Genomic DNA, 20,006 nt, shown 5'->3' on the forward strand with positions numbered 1-20,006 from the left:
CACACTCATACTTTTCACACATTTTTATTCTTGATGTACTCATTAAACATGACCAATGTAAACTTGACAGAGAGCAATATCACAGTCAAAACATATGAACATTTAAATGAATTGTTTTGACTGACGTAAGTAGAAATTTCATTGTCCACACAAAAATCAAATGCATCACACAGAATTGTGTGTCTCAGCTTGAATACAATAAAGGAATAACAATGTTCACAATATTGTCTGTTAGAAAGTTACTTTCTTCACTGGACTTGACACTTCCTCACAGGATTATACAGCCCAATACCTGCAATGTCACAAAATAAAGAAATATAAAATATATTTTAGTTTTTTTGCATGAATATATTTTGTTACTGTTTTGTTTTTACTTTGCAGATGTTCAGTTGCAATAAGTATTACTTGTATTCATGGAATTTCAGTTTACCTGTGTTTCACCAGCTGAAAAATCTGCTGAATGTTATGAACTTTTCAGAACTTACACTGACAAATGTACTTTTAAAATCAACCAATAAATAAATAATTTCTGTGCAAAGGAATGTACTAAATGCAGATAAAATCATCGCCCCTACATTAGGGGTCCCTTCAATATTGATTTCTTTTTAAAGATATTAATGTTACGTACAGTAACATCTAAAAAATTGAAATAAACTTACTGTGGGTATGTTGATAAAGTTCAGTGTGAATGTCAGTATGTGTAAGTGATGTCCATTGTTTTAGGTTTATTTTCCAGGCAATCTAAAAATCACACCAAATTACCGGAAATTCGAAATAACATTGATCATTGATGATTGGGTAATAGACAATAAAACAGAACCGTTACTTAGAATAAACATATGGGTGTGTCGCCTGTACATCGTTAGTGTTGTTACACTTTGATTGACATTACCCCGCGACCCTACTAAAAAGCACGCGTTATCAAAACAATCTAACCATGTCAGTGCACATGTCAAATTTGCAATTAAAGATCACAAGACAAGATTATCTACCATTTCAGTCCTAATTTGTTTATGCTAGGCACTGTATTATATGCAGGGATTAAGATTACCGTGCGTATTTGTCTCTTACACAAAGCCGGGAAATAGCAATCAGCTATGCACACCTCTCCGGCGATCTACCGGTGATTCAGTTAAAACATACCCAATAATACAACGGGACAAATTCTTATGCAGTGATCTGAGGAATGTAGTATCTAAAACCATTATTTTACCAACAGAAATAATTGTGCCATTTTAATTACAGGTTCTTTTGCATAATTGTAAAATATTTATAATCATAACTAAGGTTATGCGGCATCAGTTTGGTGTTATGCCGGATAGTTTTTTACGCAAGGAACATGTCCTGACCTGTCACCGATGACGTTTCGCGCGATCTCGCTATTTCAACTTCGAAAACAGTTTGTTGACATGTTAGCGTCCAGCTACAATAAATATGACTCTTAGCGAAACAATATATATATGTATCCATTTTCTGTAAACTACACCATCCATAGGGTATATCATGCTGTTTACAGACCGAACCAAAATCAGCACAATCTGAACTGTCGATCGAGCCGAGGGTAAATACGTGTAGTGCATAGGAACTGTTTCTCGGAATGAAATATTACGCGTGAATTATTTTCATAAAGATTAATTTCAGCTTTCATAAGTCACTATTCTGATAATTCGCTATGCATTAACTGTTTGACATTGTGATTGTGAGACAGTAGCCGAAACCGTTAGTGATCTACAGACTGCTGAGCGCTGCTGTTAGTGCTAGCAGGTCGGGCTCAGGGCAGTGAAAATGGCATGTTTTGAACGGCACTAGTTTCATATTACGCGATCTCACGCCGTTTTACACAATTTTAATATTGTTGATATATACATCAAAATAAAGGGGAAATATTGCTCTTTATGCTACGCGATGTTACAGATTGAAAACGGACTTACCTTGCAAATGGCGAGTACTTGAAAATGGGGGAGTTTTTCAAACGCCAATTCTACACCGTTCCGCTTCATTCGTCGAAACATAAATTATACCACATGAAAGACCATCTTCTGATCTTACTGTCCACCAATTGTTATGACATTTCAACTCAAAACAGCAACACCAAGGTGCTTTGAAAATACCCCAACGAAACTGGGCACTGCCATCAAACGGTCCACGGGACGGGACCTTTGACGGATTGACAAAGCTGACATTCACCTCGCTGTCACTAATTAACTGAACAAACAACAAACACCATTTCTTGATATTATTTACTTTAATGTGTTGTCTAATCATATCAGAAGAAATAACTGAAAAAGATTCAATAGTTTTTCTGTAGTATACGAATAAAGAAAATATTCCAGGGTAATTAGCCAAATCTAGTGAATTAGTTGGGGGCTGTGGTATAGCTATTTAAATCATTGTCTATCTCTCGTTTCAGTCGGTTAAACATTTAGAGACTTTCCACGGTCCTTGGAAAGTACTGCTACACAATCTTGGCACATTCCATAATTTTGTTTAATTCAGTTTTCTAGATTCATTCAAAATATCTTTCAAAGTTCACTCAGAAATGTAATTCTCCTTTTTGAAACAAATATGTTTTAGCTGGAGAGTGCTGCTTTCTCTTTTTATTGGCCGTTAAATGTTCATTGTTGTGATATAGCTTGTAATGAGATGAGCTCAGATGTTTGTGTTGTGGTTGCAACAACAAACATAAGGCTTAACAACAGTGATCGGAAAGCCACTAGATCCATACCCATAGTTGCAGTCATCCCTCGCCACAACGCTGACACCCTACGCTATGAGACACCAACGTTATGCATAAAATGAAATAAAGGCCAAGTAAAATCGTATTTTCCATGGACATGACAGAGCTGCTATTTCGTGGACTTCTATTTCTATCGGACCGTTGGTGAATCTGCCAGATTTTTCAGAGGGTCAGAGTCAGACACTATTTGTGAACACTGTGGTGTTACTGTAAACAGTTGAATGAAAATGGGATTAGATTTAATCAAAAAAGATGAAATCAAGGAAGATATTTTTATTATGAGTTTTCTGACATCATACGTTTTCGGATGGCAGTGTTTACTCGTGCTATAACGCGGTGTGTTGCATTACAGCAAACGTCGTAAGTACTCGGCTGATGGCGTGTCTTTATGATAAAATCTGATTTGAAATAATTGAAAAAGGAACAGAACCCAGCCACTGATCTGGTATCTGCAGTTTTTGTCTTGCTCACTTGTAAGTAGATGACTTGAGGCTATCTTGAACTGACTTCCAGAAAAATAGCAGCCGTCTAGCAAAGAAGTGCATAGATTTTGACCACATGATTTGATTTCTAGCTAGACAAATTAGAAAAGGTTTTAACAGGTTACTAAAATGACGGTACGAAAACCGAAAATAAAGAATTTTTGGATTGCATTACAGTATACTGAACCAAAGGCAAAATACAGCGGTTCTACTGATACCACTGATACAGATCCATACAGTGTTACGTTTCTTCCTTCATCCTTTATTATATATTTCATTAAAACTAAAAAAGTTGATCACACTGTGTCAAGTGTTTCCAAACCACAAACTCGTGACCCATTGTCTTACTGGTGTCACTACCCAAGTTGAAGTAGATGCGTAAAGGTCACATGCAACGTAAAACACAACTTTACAGATTCTGATACCTTTCCGCATGGACTTGGGGACACACACACACACACACACACACAGGCGCGGGCTTTTTTATATGTTATGACAGTAGATTACCGATTTAACTGTTTATATAATTTCATTTGTCTATTTCACCAATCGTTCTCCTTACCGAGTCATTCTCAGTTCGATACTCAAAAGCAATGTAATTATTTAGCGTTGGCAGAATTTCTAACTGTGATATAGATATGTCGTTGTCACAGACAAAACTCAGTGTCTGTTCTATTGACACCTATGTGTCTGCCTGCCTGTCTGCTAATGACAATATTCAATACACAACTTCGATCACTGACCACATGCAATTTGAACTTATTTTTCCTTATCCTGACTCATGCTTGTTTTCTCATCCTCTCTTCCGAATGGTCAAGTGGAAACTTGAATCCCTTCAATTCCCTTGAAGCGAACATACAATCACTCACCCTGAATTACATCCCTTTTCCCGCCAAAACTGGCACGTGACCTGGCATGCCTTGCTCCTCACTCTCTCCTCTATCGCCCAAGCGGACGGTTAGGCGGTCACTTCAGGGTAATTTCGCAGCTTATAACTTCAAATATTTTGGATATATAGCCCAAATTCTGCTGTGATTGTGTTTCTAAATATGTTGTTTATCATATTTATAACAAAATTTGTACATTGTATGTCAAATTAATTCACAATTTCACTTCGTTCCAGGTGACTGTTTGTTCACATGTTTTCAATGTAAACAACAGTCCATCACGTCTCAACGCTTGATTTACACCCTGGGTGTTCTTCTTGGCTGGTTTACGGGTTGAATATGTCTTGATGTTTGATTATTGTGTATAATCATGTGTATACAGTCAGCTCTCGTTAATCCGACACTCATTAATCCGACAATCACGTTAATCCGACAAAAAAATTAGGGAACCATTTAAAACAGTGATAATTACTCTCGTTAATCCGACATTCTCGCATTCCGACTCCGACACACCAATCTAGCAGCTGATTATTGTAAATACAGTGTAAAAACATTCATTAATCCGACAATCAACACAGCCGGTCGGATGATCCGACCGTATACAAACAATCACACGTGAGTGATAATTAGCGTGTGCCTTACTGGCTGCTTGACAGCGGCGTCAGTGAACATCAAACTTGTTAATTAGGAACACAGGATAATTAATTGAGATGATTTAATCAAGAAATAACAGTGGAGCGAGCTGTATAAAATGTTTATGATACAACCGACATGAGTTTTCAACACAAGATATTGGTCACGAGTACACCACCTGCTAAGCGACCCTTTGTAGAAGTTACGCCATTGATCAAGAAAGAAATCTCCTTTTGAAGAAAGACAAACCCCAGACAACACAACAAGAAGTCATCACTTTTGCTGAGCAGAAGTTTGATGTGAAGATTGGACGATCAACCGTATCTGACATCCTGAAGCAGTCTGCTTAGTGGTTGAGCGTCTCTATGACTGATTCCAATGCTTCAAGCTATCTGAGGCCAAAACATCGTTGAACACTTTGCAAACATTTCTGACACACCACTTAGATGTGTTTGATGTTAATGACCATCAAAGATTTTTTCAAGTTATAAATTATATATGTTATGATACACGCCTGAGTGTACATTAGACGTCCACATGTTATTATGGAATTAGTTGTATGAAATAGATATGAAACTGTTCGCTTATGTGATTGTATATGTATGTTATGCCATCTATGAATGTTAATAAATGAAAACAAGTATGTTTTGTTAATATTTTTTATTTCTGTGAATATGTTTACATACGATGAAGATAACTAGATCTACCATTTCTGATATGCATGCAACAGTATGACGATCATGACATTTAGTAAACATTGATATTTTCACACAAATACATTAATCCAACATTTTCATTAATCCGACATTTTCGTTAATCCGACATATTTCTCTGCAACCACAAGTGTCGGATTAACGAGAGTTGACTGTATATTGAATTTATGACTTCATATATCTGTTGAATTGTGAAATATCTGACATAAATTTTTTCACATGTGATTGAAAAATTTGAGCCTAAAGTTATACAACCTGTTGTCAGATTCAACCAGCCTGCGTGAGAAGGTGATACAGTCTTGAGGGCTGTGAGTTGCTGCGACTACGTCTTGAGAGCTGTGCTGATCTACGATGTCATCCCAGTCAAAGTCTGCGACGTCACCTGTAGGGGAGAAGTCTACCCCACGTACTGTAAGTGAAAGGAAGTCCCCACAGGCAGAGACGGCGCAACATAAGAAACACCGGACAGCTCTTCAGGAAAGCAGTCCACGTCATCCAGGCACTCATCTAGATCTTCCCACTCTACAAGATCTTCGAGGTCGTCGTTGCATAACCCTATGCAACGACCTTCAACAGATGTTGGGGCGCCTGGTGCTGAAGTAGATGGTTCCAGTCCTTTAGGACCTCCCAGTGTTGCAGCCTGATGTTTTCCTTGCAGTGTCACAGAGAGTATCCAGTGCTGAGAACTTGTCAGCGCAGATTAGAAGCATGACGTCGCCGATGTCACCGTCGGAGTCTACCCTGGCAGTGATGCTGTGAGATCGTGAAGATGTTACATCTTCCTGTTGGCATTCTACCGCAGCAGAAGCAGATGTCAGCTGAGAACCCTTTGGCGTTTGAAAATGCCACGTCATCAGTGATGTCGACAGACGAGTCAGTTGCAGTCATCCCGCAGCAGCATCCGATTACGAACGCAGAGGTTCTCAACGTTGAAGATTTTGCTGACACCATCACCCGTAGGGTGATGCAGGCCATGGAGATGAGGCTAGAGTGGGAGAAGAAGCAGACAGTTCCTGAGAACAACGCTGCAGAGGGCAAGATGATGGCAGACATCGCAGACCGGTCCTTTACTACATCGTCAGCAGTCAACGTAGACATCTCTAGTCAGAGCCTAGCAGCTGAGTGGGGACAACCTGCAGTAGATGATGACTTCATCTTCACTGATGCAGAGGTACTGGTGTGGGTGGCTGATGGTCTCCCGATATCGTCTCCATCCAGAGACTCCAATCCGGCCGAGACGTACTGCATGAAGGAAGATGACTTCGAGTCGATTACCTTACCGCCAATGAAGCCCATTGCGCAGGTTGCAGACAACCTGAAAACAGCCCTTGTAAAGGCTTCAAAGACATGAGGGCAGCATACTCCACAGTTCAGCACTAAATGGTTCCGGCATCATAACATGGACCACTTCAACAAGTCGCCTGACATCGATGAAGATTTCTACATTGTATCAGACTCGAAGTCTCGCAGTTACAAGGTGGAAGACAAGAAGTTGGTGCAGCTTGATACGACAACCCGTAGGGCTATCTACGGGTTAGCAAGGTCCAGAGCCATCAACGAAGCATTGATGTGTGCTTTCAAGCATCCTAAGACAGAAGAAGAAAGAATGATCCGGTCTACATTAGTGTTACAGCGCAAGGATCAGGAGTTTATCTCTGATCACTTGGCCTCTACGTCGGCAGGCATCACACTGTAACGTCGTCAGGGGCTGCTGAGTTCCTCTACATGGCCAGATGTCTACACCAAGCCTTTACTACGAAAACCTTGGGCAGCGCCTACACTGTTTGACGGCGGCATCTGGCAATTGTTGCGTGAAGTAACTCAAGATTCCAAGGACTTGATGTTGATCAAGTCGGTCCAGACGATGAACACCATGGTGCATCAATCTACTCAGCGCAGTCAACTGCGATCCCGCTTCTCGGGTATACAGAGGTCCAAAGAGAAGAAGTTCCCGTCTACATGTGGCGGCAACTCGGGATCTTTCCATCGCCCAAGTAATACCCAAAGTTACTCCGGCCGTGGGCGGTCCTGTTATTGAAGATCAGGTTTGGAACGACTGGTGTCTTCCACCCCCAGCCGTTCCTGTACAGCCGTCAACCGTGCGTGGACGGTTGGGTCTATACTGGGAGAATTGGAGAGTACTACAGGACGACTACGTCATAGAAGTATTACGAGAGGGCTACAGTATCCAGTTGCAGTCGACGCCGCCGTTGAGCAACAACCCGTTGGTCTTCAAGTATCTGCAGCTGCAGCGAGACAAGCTGACCGAAGCTATCGAGATGTTATTGACGAAAGGTTCGGTAGAGGTCGTCGATCAACGCAGACTCACGCCCGGGTATTACTCTCCAATTTTCTTAGTACCCAAAAAGAACTCCAAAGAGAAGTTCCGACTTATCTTCAACATGAAGAGCTTCAGCAGAGATTACCTGTTGAAACCAGAGAAGTTCAAGATGCTACATCTACCTCAGCTGAGACATCTTATTCGACCCAATGACTTCATGGCCAGCATAGATCTGCAAGATGCCTATACCAGTGGAAGGTCCTGCCCTTAGGAATTTCGTCGGCCCCGTGGTTATTTACGCGAATAACCAAACCGATTGTCGCTTATCTCCATCAGAAGGGGCTACGCAGTGCCTTCTACCTAGACGACGGCATCCAGGCACATCAAGATGCAGGTCAACGCAAGACTACAGCTGCAGTTTATGATCATCCTGCTGACACAGTTGGGCTGGCTGGTGAATCATCAGAAGTCGGAGCTGGAGCCGACCCAAGATCTACAGTTCCTGGGCATCAGATTCCTGACGTTAGAGAACCGCATCCTGGTACCAGACGACCGATGGCAGAGCATCCAGTCGTGCATACAGACGCCCTCAACTCTTCACTAGACTTAAGAACGTGGCAGCGACTCTTGGGTCTACTGACGTCGGCGCAGGCTCTCACATGCAGAAGATTGCAACTTCGACCGCTACAGAGGTTCCTGATACCTCATCTAGACGATGTCAAGAAGTTTGCCATCCCGCAACGTCTAAAGCAGTACCTGCTTTGGTGGACAGTAAGATCGAATGTTTGCGGCGGAACCTATTTGAGAGAGCCAGAGTACGATCTTCATCTCTACGTGGATGCGTCCCTCCAAGGCTTGGGGGCACATCTCAACAACTAAATTGCAGCAGGGCAGTGGTCACAAACAGAGCATTTATCTCAAATTGAATTTTGTAATTATTTATATTCTATTCAGAGGAATGAGGTTTCCAGCCTTAGCTAAAGATCGTCATCGACTCAACAATCCTCGTCGCAGTCCAAGAAGACCAGGACGTCGTCTGCCGTGAAGACTAAGCCGTCTTCAGACAATTCTACAGTCAAGTCGTCCTAAAGACCTACATGTACATGATGTCTAACGACGATTTTGACACGCTAACGCTGCCACCCATAGAACTGGTATTGGACGTCCCAGACAACCTCAGCTCAGCCTTTAAGAAGGCAACGAAGTATCAAAGTCAAAGCATTCCACCTTTTAATGCCAAGAGATTTTTACTACATCACATGGAACCGTTCATGAAGGCCCCAGAAGTAGATGAAAACTATAAACTCATCATTGACGCTCGCATCAGGACTTTTAAAGTGGAGGACAAGAAGCTAGCGCAACTAGACACAACCACTAGACGTACATTCTTTGGTTTAGCCAGATCAAGAGCCACCAACGAAACCCTAATTGCAAAGTTTGCAAACTCAACATCTGAAGAAGATCGGATGATCTACTCAGCTTTACTGACCCAAAGGAAAGACCAACAGTTCATGTCAGAACATCTAGCGTCTACATCGGCGGGATTAACACTGCTACGAAGACAAGGTCTACTATCATCTTGTAAATGGAGTGAGAAGTTCACCAAACCGCTATTCAGAGCTCTATGGGCAGCAACGAATATCTTCGCAGAGGAAATTGAGGAAGTGGCTAAAGAAGTTACGAAGGAATCCAGAGAAGTTATGATGATCAAGTCCATCGATACACTGGCCAGCGTTATCAGACAGACATCACAGCACTACACTGGCAAATCTAAATTTGCAGGAATTCAGAGGGCTAGAGACAAGAAATATGGCAACTCTACAATAACTTTTGTGTATTCAACACAATCGGTTATTGTAAGGCGCTTCATTGAGACTGATGACTACAGTCTACAAGTATCAACGTTAAGCTAGTATGGAACTTCAGCTGATCATCAGTATAAAATGACGACTGCATTATCTTCAGTGAAGAAGAGAAAAGTCACAACAGCCAGGGAAACAGTCTACCTACATCGGTATTACGCGGCGAAATCTTTCGCGCGTTTTCCACTCAGCCTGCTATACACGTGTTCACTCGTGTATTCCGGGGGAGGTTACGGACAAGGCCAAGTGTTGATGAGAGAAATCAACGACTGCACAAGATTTTACAATGATTTGACCTTCTTCACGGGTCATAAGGACCTTCCCTGTCAGCAGTTTGAAGATTGGTAATCTGACGAATTGCAGCAACATACGTTTGACGATTTCTGCTCGAGGCAGCCAGTCTACTATAATTAGACTTCACAGCGATGGCAATTCCAGTACATCTAGAGACGACGAATTATACATCATCACTGCACTTGTGGCGACTCTGATGACAAGTCCTTTTAACATATTATCGGAAGATTGAAGAAATAAACTTCAAGTCATGTTGCCAAAACCGGACATGTTGCTTCGCTGCCATTACGGACATGGCAAGGGTACCTACAACGTAGGATATGAGCAGATTTTTGGGAAGATGTTCATCTCACGGCAGAATCGCATTGTCGTCTCAAAGAATAGTTGGGTCTAGATTCAAGCCATGGTATCTCAAGCACTACTCTCTCCGTTACCACTACGAAGTTGGCAGAGCCTACTCAGTTTTCTCACATCAGCACAAGACATTACTCGCAGAGGAGGTCTACAATTGAACGCCCATTTCAACCGTCTGGTCTCCTTAGGACTACCGGACGGATTGAAACCATATCTTCTATGGTGGACTAGGAAGTCAAAAATTTGTGGAGGATCCTACTTATCAGAGCTGGAGTGCAACACTCATCTCTACGTAGATGCATCACTTCAAGGCTGGGAAGTTCACCTCGACAACGAAGTGGCAGCAGGGAAATGGTCGAATCAGGAGCAGAGTCTGCACATCAACATGCTCAAGATGGAAGCAGTAGTAAACGCCTTACTACACTGGTCCAGCATACTAAGGAACACACAACTGATGATCCATACGGACACAGTGGCGTTCTACATCAACAAACAAGGGTCAACAAGATCAAAGAATAGTAAGACCTCAGCTTTCATCTATTCAGCATAGTAGACAACCTGATCATCGACATAAAAACATCGCACATTCCCGGAGCCAGAAATGTGATAGCAGACGCCCGATCCCGTCCAATGAATCCATTACCGACGGAGTGGATGTTATATCCAGAGGCGTTCAGAGACATCATTCAGACATTAGGATCCCCGCTGGTAGACTTGTTTGCAACCAAGTTCAACAAACAACTACCAACATTCGTCTCTCCATTTCCAGATCCACAAGCATGGGCAACAGACGCTCTAAGCATCTCTTGGGAAGGACTTAACGCGTACGCGCTCCCTCCTCCAGCGTTAATACCGAAGGTATTACAGGGAATCAAGGTGACAAACAAGTTACAACTGATTTTGGTCATGCCCTATTGGCTAGCGAGAGTGCGGTTTCCCAACCTTATACAAGATCTAGGAAAGCCAATCCTACAACTTCCAAGTAGCTAAATCTACTGATTCATCCACACGCCAAGCAAGCACACTGAAATCCAACAATGTTCAGCTACACACATGGAGCGTATCATGACTTGCTTGAAGAAAAGAGGATATTCCACCAGAGCGGCCAAAGCAGTAACTTTAGCCTTACGTAGATCAACCGGTAACTTATATGAAGACAAGTGGCAAAGTTTTGAGACATATGCACGGAATAAAGGCTTCACTGCGATGGAAGCAACACATCCTCAAGTGGCGGAATATCTTTGTCATCTTAGACAGACAAAATGATTAAAGGGATCTACACTCTCTACATACCTAGCGGCCTTGAGCACAGTTATCACGATGGAATCTTGTATAGAACTGATCAAAGTACCAGAGATACTGGCACTACTACGCTCATTCAAGTTTGAAGACCAACAAAGAAAATTCAAGGCGCTCGCTTGGGATCTTAATGTGGTTTTACAGCATCTTACCAGTGAAGATTACGAACCACTAGAAAGGACATCATATGAGAAATTAACTCATAAAACACTGTTCCTCGTAGCCCTAGCTACAGCGGCAAGGATGTCAGAAATTCATGCTCTAGACTTTGAAAGAACAAAATTTGAAACGCATCGTGACACAGTGCATCTGGGACTAAGATGGGATTTTATAGCAAAGAATCAACTGCCCGGTCAACCAGACAGACAATTCCATATCCCAGCACTTTCGTCGATATTAGGACCACAGGATACGCAAGATCGATCCTTATGTCCAGTCAGAGCATTGAAAATATATCTACAGAGATCTAAATTGAGGAGACGAAAATTCAAGCGCCTTTTCATCCCTTTATCTACGGAGACACCTACAGAAGTCTCACGTACAACTATATCAATATGGATGAGAGCCGTTATATTGAAAGCCTATAAAGCAGCAGGACTTGATCCTCCACGAGCCTCCAATCCTCATGAAGTCAGAGCACTGGCATCCACACTAGCTCTGCATGGAAACTGCTCCATCTCAACAAATATGGAGGGCTGCTTTTGGAGATCGGAGACGGTATTTGCAAACCACTACCTCAGAGACATGGCTACAGGGGACGTCTCCGGGCATCCACCAGTTTGGGCCCCTTGTAGCACAACAATTGACGGTACCTCAAAGACGCTGAGATAATCTCACCCCTTTGTCACGTGACTTGTAAAAGCCAACACTCAACAGAGTACGGTTTTAAAGACCATGCGCACGTCGAGGACAGACTAGCATGAGTAATGGACCCTGTACTTGTAAGGACTGACTTGTACACGAAGTAGGGTCACTTCTCCACTTGATGCAAGCATCAAGAGATGGAGTTGCATAAATCCATACAGAATGTCAGGAGAAGATTTCCAGGATAAATCTGACAAGTTGTGGTCCCCCCACTCATCAGCTTCCTCATCAGAGGAAGCTGGAAGAAAGGACAAATGCCATTAGAAGTTCCCTGGGGGGGTATGCAGGACGTAAATCAGCAGAGAATCCAGAGTGGCTTGACCCACCACCGTTTCCGTCGGATTCTACAAGCAATTAAGCAAGAGTCAGGATATGGAAAAATATGTAATTTTCTGATTAAAATTGATATTTTATACTTATCCTGACTCATGAGGTTAGCCCTCCCAACCTCCCCTCATGGCACTCTGGATTTCCCTGCAAATCCAAGTGTTGGGCTCGAACTTACAGAGAGAGTGACAAGCATGGCCGATCATGTGACAAACTTTCGCGCCAAAAGATGGGGGGAAAGGGAGACAACTGGGGTGAATGATTTTACGTCCACTTTTTTGAAGGGAGCTTCAAAAGGGGATTCAAGTGTTCCACTATAGTTCGCAAGAAGAAGAAGACAAGCAATTAAGCATGAGTCAGGATAAGTATAAAATATCAATTTTAATCAGAAAATTACATTTTTATCATAAAAAATTCATAACACCTATCAGGCTATACACCATAAACAAAACGCATTGATTTATGGCCCGAGTTCAGTCTCTGTCACATTATGTAATTACACAGACAGAAAGGTGTGATACTTGTACACAGGACATGTTATTATGTCTGTTGATTGCATAATGTTATACACAGAAAATGAGCATGTATTTGCAAAACCCAACATCTCTATATACACACACACACACACACACAATGAGCTGTGAGGGCTTCGGCAAATGAACCAGCCAATGAAAGACCTCGTTACACTTGAGTGCATATACCCCACTCTGATTTTCGGTATCCCGGGTGTTTCATTTTGAGGGAAGTAAACCCATGTACAAAATATTGCACTTTTGATTTGCGATTGTACCCTTATAGTTTTGTTTATATGTTTTTTCATAATTAGCAATGTCTATTATATGTCATGAATAAGTGATAATTGTGTTTTGATTATGTTTGATTTTTTGGTTGCATGTGACCTTTAATGATTCATCATTGATTGAATGTCAGTGACAGGCACAACCAATTCAACAGTGTTTACTCCACCTTAGCATGACAAATAAACTCCTTATGTGCATTTGGGCCAGCATTATTAAAATTTAACTTCCCAATTTAAAAGTCACTGGCATTTGAACCTAGTAATTATATACTTTGTTGCCAAAGTGATATGTGTTTGTTATCCCCAGCCGCTGCGCTTAGCGCGAAGCGGGGGATATAGTATTAGGCTCCGTCCGTCTGTCCGTACGTGCGTACATACGTACGAATTGGAATATCTTAAAGGTCACATGCAACGTAAAACACAACTTTGCAGATTCTGATACCTTTCGGTATGGACTTACCGAAACAAAGCGTCAAAAATGCAAGTTCAACTTATAAAGTTGAAAAATAACGCGATGAAAAAAAACGCCCGAAATCGGAGTTCAAACGTTTCACTAATTTTCCCCAGACTTTTCTGGGGAATACGGGTTTCAACAGCTGGGCTGCGCTCATAGCACGTGCGCAGTGAAATAGGTTCGCGCAACTTGGAAGCGGGCTGTCTGGTGAATACTCGGTGAAGGCTTTGGTGTGAGATATTTTCATAATGTTTTGTTGATATCTCACAGGCGAGCTTTTATATGTTATGACAGTAAATAAACTGTTTATATAATTTCATTTGTCTATTTCACCACACGTTCTTCTTACCGAGTCACTTTCTCAGTTCGATACTTAAAAGCAATGTCATTATTTAGCGTTGACAGAATTTCTAACTGTGATATAGATATGCCGTTGTCACAGACAAAACTCAATGTCTTGTTTTATTGACACCTGTGTGTCTGCCTGCCTGTCTGCTAATGACAATATTCAATACACAACTGCGAACACTGACCACATGCAATTTGAACTTAACACCAATCAGGCTGTACACCATAAACAAAACGCATTGATTTATGGCCCGAGTTCGGTCTCTGTCACATTATGTAATTACACAGACAGGCAGGTGTGATACTTGAACACATGACATGTTATGATGTCTGTTGATTGCAAAATGTTATACACAAAAAATGAGCATGTATTTACAAAACCCAACATCTCTATATATACACACACAATGAGCCGTGAAGGCGGCATCTGCTAATGAACCAGCCGTTACACTTGAGTGCACACCCACCCGCTCTGACTGGGTTCGGTATCTCGGGTGCTTCGTTTCGAGGGAGGTAAACCGAAGTACAAAATATAGCACTTTTGATTTGCGATTATACGCTTATAATTTTGTTTATTTGTTTTTTCATAATCAGCAATGCATATTATATGTCATGAAGAAGTGATAATTGTGTTTTAATTATGTTTGATTTTTTGGTTGCATGTGACCTTTAAGAACCGTTCACTAGATTCTTTTCACCTTTTCTACCTAGTTTCATCACAGTATAAGAAAGGTCCAACTCAGGTTTGGTGACCGTGACCTTCATTTAAAGGTCACAAGGGGACTTTCACGTTTTACCTGCATGTTAAGCTATCTCAAGAACCGTTCACTGGATTTTCATATTCAACCCCAAGCTTTATCCAGGGAAGGCGCAGGGCCCAGTCAATTTTGGTGACCTTCACTTAAGTTTCAAGGTCATGGCGACACTTTGAAGATTTCAGCATGTAAACCTGCATGTTAAGCTATCTCAAGAACCGTTCACTGGATTTTCTTCATATTTAACACCAAGCTTTATCTAGGGAAGGCACAGGGCCCAGTCAATTTTGGTGACCTTCACTTAAGTTTCAAGGTCATGGCGACACTTTGAAGATTTCAGCATGTAAACCTGCATGTTAAGCTATCTCAAGAACCGTTCACTGGATTTTCTTCATATTTAACACCAAGCTTTATCTAGGGAAGGCACAGGGCCCAGTCAATTTTGGTGACCTTCACTTAATTTTCAAGGTCACAGAGACACTTTGAAGATTTCAGCATATTAACCTACATGTTATGCTTGTCAGCGAGATACTTCAAGAACCATTCACTGGAGTTTCTTCATATTTGATACCAAGCTTCATCCAGGGAAGGCGCAGGGCCCAGTCGATTTTAGTGACCTTCACTTAAGGTTCAAGGTCACAGAGACATTTTGAAGATTTCAGCATGTTAAATTGCATGTTAAGATAGTCAGCAAGATATCGCAAAGAATATTCAGTGGATTTTCTTCATATTTGACACCAAGCTTCATCTAGGGTAGGCCCAGGGCCCAGTCAATTTTGGTGACCTTCACATTATTTTTAGGGTCACGACGACACTTTGAAGATTTCAGAATGTTAATCTGAATTGTCTGCATGATATTTTAAGAACAGTTTACTGGATTTTCTTCATAGACTTTTAAGACTTCTCCTGAATGTTTTTCAATAAGCAATTTCTTTAGTACTAGTTTTGCATATTTCATACACTATGACATTCATGTCAAGGTCAAAGTCAGTCTTGAAAATATGTGTGTGTTTGAACAACTAAAGAGCCAGATATCAAGAGAGCTTGATTAGTCATGTTTTTGTTGACATTTAACTTCATCTTAAACTTTCACTACTTTATAAGTTTAATTTGATCATTTGCGGCGGGGGATTATGTCACCTTAGTGACAATGCTTGGTTTTTTTAAATTGTGAAAAACTTAATATTGTATCATGATTTATTCATCAAAGTGTCTCAGCCACTTGTGATTCAGATTTGTACTATAGATTCTTACCTATGGTAATGTAATTTCGTTTTGTGTAGAGTTCGAGCCTGGTGCTGTAGTATGGGCCAAATTGGAGGGGTATCCTTGGTGGCCAAGTCTGGTGTGTAATCATCCAACTCAGAAGAAACATACCAAAGGAGGAAAACAAGTCCAACTGCATGTCCAGTTCTTTGATGACCCTCCATCTCGGGCCTGGGTCCGGGCAAAGTAAGATCACACTCTATGCCATTCAAATTTTTGTGGCGAATTACTTATAATGCAAAGCCATCATTATCAAGTCTATCATTTATCATATATGACCGTAGATAAGCCGATCCTAACTTGACCCTTAAAATCAGTATCAAAATGGAATGTTCCGTAGAAAACACAACCCCCAACCTTTGCTCATCTTTTCGTCATGATCAGTCATGGGAAATAGTGTCAACAAATCCATATTGAATTGCGCACGTTTATCCTCTGATATATAACAGGGCTGTGCAATATAACCGGTTTACCGGTATTTACCAGTTCAGACATGAAAACGATACGTATTGCGCTACACTGATCGAAAACCGGTATTTTGACTTGCATTCGGAAAACTTCGGAAATCTTCGGATATTTCCTTGTTTCATTTTATTTGTGCTAAATATTATTTACATTTTTATTTTGTCATGATTAAAAGTTTTTATTAAAGCTTAATCAAGCATAGTGATTTTGTTGTGTTCATGCATTATAAATCAAGCATTAACTCGATTATAAGTAGTTTTTTGTTTAAAAATACTTCTTGCAATATATTGCAATACATATCGCAATATATGCTTTCGCATCGCAATATATCACAATATGAAAATTCTTTGCAATACCCACCCCTAATATATAACACTTTGGTCTGCATTATTCACAGCAATCACGATTATCCTCTGATATATAACACTTTGGTCTGCATTAATCACAGCAATCACAATTATCCTCTGATATATATCACTTTGGTCTGCATTATTCACAGCAATCACGATTATCCTCTGATATATAACACTTCAGTCTGCATTATTCACAGCAATCACAATTATCCTCTGATATATAACACTTAAGTCTGCATTATTCACAGCAATCTGGATTATCCTCTGATATATAACACTTTGGTCTGCATTATTCACAGCAGTCACAATTATCCTCTGATATATAACACTTTGGTCTGCATTATTCACAGCAATCACGATTATCCTCTGATATATAACACTTTGGTCTGCATTATTCACATCAGTCACAATTATCCTCTGATATATAACACTTCAGTCTGCATTATTCACAGCAGTCACAATTATCCTCTGATATATAACACTTTGGTCTGCATTATTCACAGCAATCACGATTATCCTCTGATATATAACACTTTGGTCTGCATTATTCACATCAGTCACAATTATCCTCTGATATATAACACTTCAGTCTGCATTATTCACAGCAGTCACAATTATCCTCTGATATATAACACTGGTCTGCATTATTCACAGCAGTCACAATTATCCTGATATATAACACTTTGGTCTGCATTATTCACAGCAATCACGATTATCCTCTGATATATATCACTTTGGTCTGCATTATTCACAGCAGTCACAATTATCCTCTGATATATAACACTTCAGTCTGCATTATTCACAGCAATCACGATTATCCTCTGATATATAACACTTCAGTCTGCATTATTCACAGCAATCACGATTATCCTCTGATATATAACACTTCAGTCTGCATTATTCACAGCAATCACAATCATATTGCTTCTACTCATGCCTTGAAATGAAGTGTAGTCGACAGAAAATGGATACATATACATATTTTGTTTCGTTAAAAGTCATATTTGTTGTATCTGGACTATCACATGTCAACAAACTTCTTTCACGGTGGAAATAGCAGTATCGCACATATACCTCATCGGTGACAGGTCAATTTGTTCAATACATAAAAACTATCCAACAATACAGCAAAGTACTGTCACATAACCTTTGTTACGATTATAAATAGTTTACATTTATAGAGCAAAACATGCAATTTAAATGCCACAGTGCTAGAATATGTTTCTCTCTGTAAACTAATAGTTTCAGATACTATATATTTTCCTTATCCTGACTCATGCTTAATTGCTTGTCTTCTTCTTCTTGCGAACTATAGTGGAACACTTGAATCCCCTTTTGAAGCTCCCTTAAAAAAGTGGACGTAAAATCACTCGCCCCAGTTGCCTCCCTTGAATCCATCTTTTGGCACGAAAGTTGGTCACTTGATCGGCCATGCTTGTCACTCTCTCCTTCTTCGCCCTAGTGGATGGTTGTGAGATCGCCTGGGTCCCCTATACGGCATATATCCTTTGAATTTTGGGCTGTTATACTAAATTAGGCTGTATAAGGGCTTTATCAAGGATTTACCAGCAATATGGTTTGAAACTTATTCTAAATTTGTCCGTTTTTTCACGTTGTTGACAACATGTCTCAACTTGTTTACATTTCATGAAGACTTGCATTTCTTGCAGGTTTCGATTGTCGGCTGCTGATCCACAATTACTATGTCCTAACTGCACTTCTATATGTTCTTCCAGCCTCCTCTGTAAACTTTGTCAGCATTTATCTCAAATTGAATTTTGTAATTATTTATATTCTGTTCATAGACGTGCCAAGGACAAATTGAGACGGCAGTTATTAGTCATGTCTCAACAGGGTGAATGCGTTAATAACCGTGGGTTGTTGTCTGTCGAGGTACATCATTCCAGTGTGCTGCCGGTGACGTCTGCTGAGCAGAAAATCGAGGGTTCTGGCCTTAGGAAAAGATCGTCTTCGACTCAACAATCCTCGTCGCAGTCTAAGAAGACCAGGACGCCGTCTGCTGCGAAGACTAAGACGTCTTCAGACAAGTCTACAGTCAAGTCGTCAGTGGGGGCAGCGAAGAAGTCAAGATCCTTCGCCGCAGATATCAACCCATCGGACGAAGCAGACGTTTACGATGAGTCGCCGATCCTCATCCCTGAAGTACAGACGAGGAAGAAGATGAGATCTCGTGAAGGCATTCGCAGAAGGACCACTGGTGAAGACACTCTTGGAAACAACAACCATTTGCGGAGGCATCGCAGATCATCTTCATCCTCGGACTCAGACAATCACCAGAGGTCTACGCGTTCACCATGCAGAAGAGATTATACGCCTTCACGAAGGCATACAACTTACAGAGACAGGTCACCGTCGCACAGATCCTCGGCAAGATCTTCATGGTCGTCACCACGCAGATACAGATCACCTAGTACATCTCCAATTAGGCATTCACGAATGCCTGCGCGGAGGCTTACACATAGATCTCCACCTAGAGATCAGGACCAACAGCAACGATCTTTGGGACGAGACACCTCGAAACCGGAGGATGATGGAGGAATCATCTTCTCCGATACAGAGATCAAATCATGGATGGCTAATGGTCTGGAGCTTGCATCACCATCTAAAGAGAATAATGAAGCCTACACGTACATGATGTCTAACGACTATTTTGACACGCTAACGCTGCCACCTATAGATCCGGTACTGGACGTCCCAGACAACCTCAGCTATCAGTATCAGAGTCAAAGCATTCCACCGTTTAATGCTAAGAGATTTTCACTACATCATATGGAACCATTCATGAAGGCCCCAGAAGTAGATGAAAACTATA

General features: G+C 41.1%; 1 protein-coding gene across 1 annotated transcript in view; it reads left to right on the forward strand.

The window, feature by feature from the left end:
* LOC124285920 (DNA mismatch repair protein Msh6-like) overlaps nucleotides 1–20,006 on the forward strand; it is a 139,165-nt gene that overhangs the window by 1,961 nt on the left and 117,198 nt on the right. The window contains exon 2 of the mRNA XM_046722197.1: nucleotides 16,373–16,541. Within this exon, the coding sequence (XP_046578153.1) occupies nucleotides 16,373–16,541 (169 nt within the window). The remainder of the gene's footprint in view (nucleotides 1–16,372; nucleotides 16,542–20,006) is intronic.

This window comes from Haliotis rubra, unplaced genomic scaffold (genome assembly GCF_003918875.1).
Source record: "Haliotis rubra isolate DU_JTF1 unplaced genomic scaffold, ASM391887v1 Scf370, whole genome shotgun sequence".
Classification (NCBI taxonomy): domain Eukaryota; kingdom Metazoa; phylum Mollusca; class Gastropoda; order Lepetellida; family Haliotidae; genus Haliotis; species Haliotis rubra.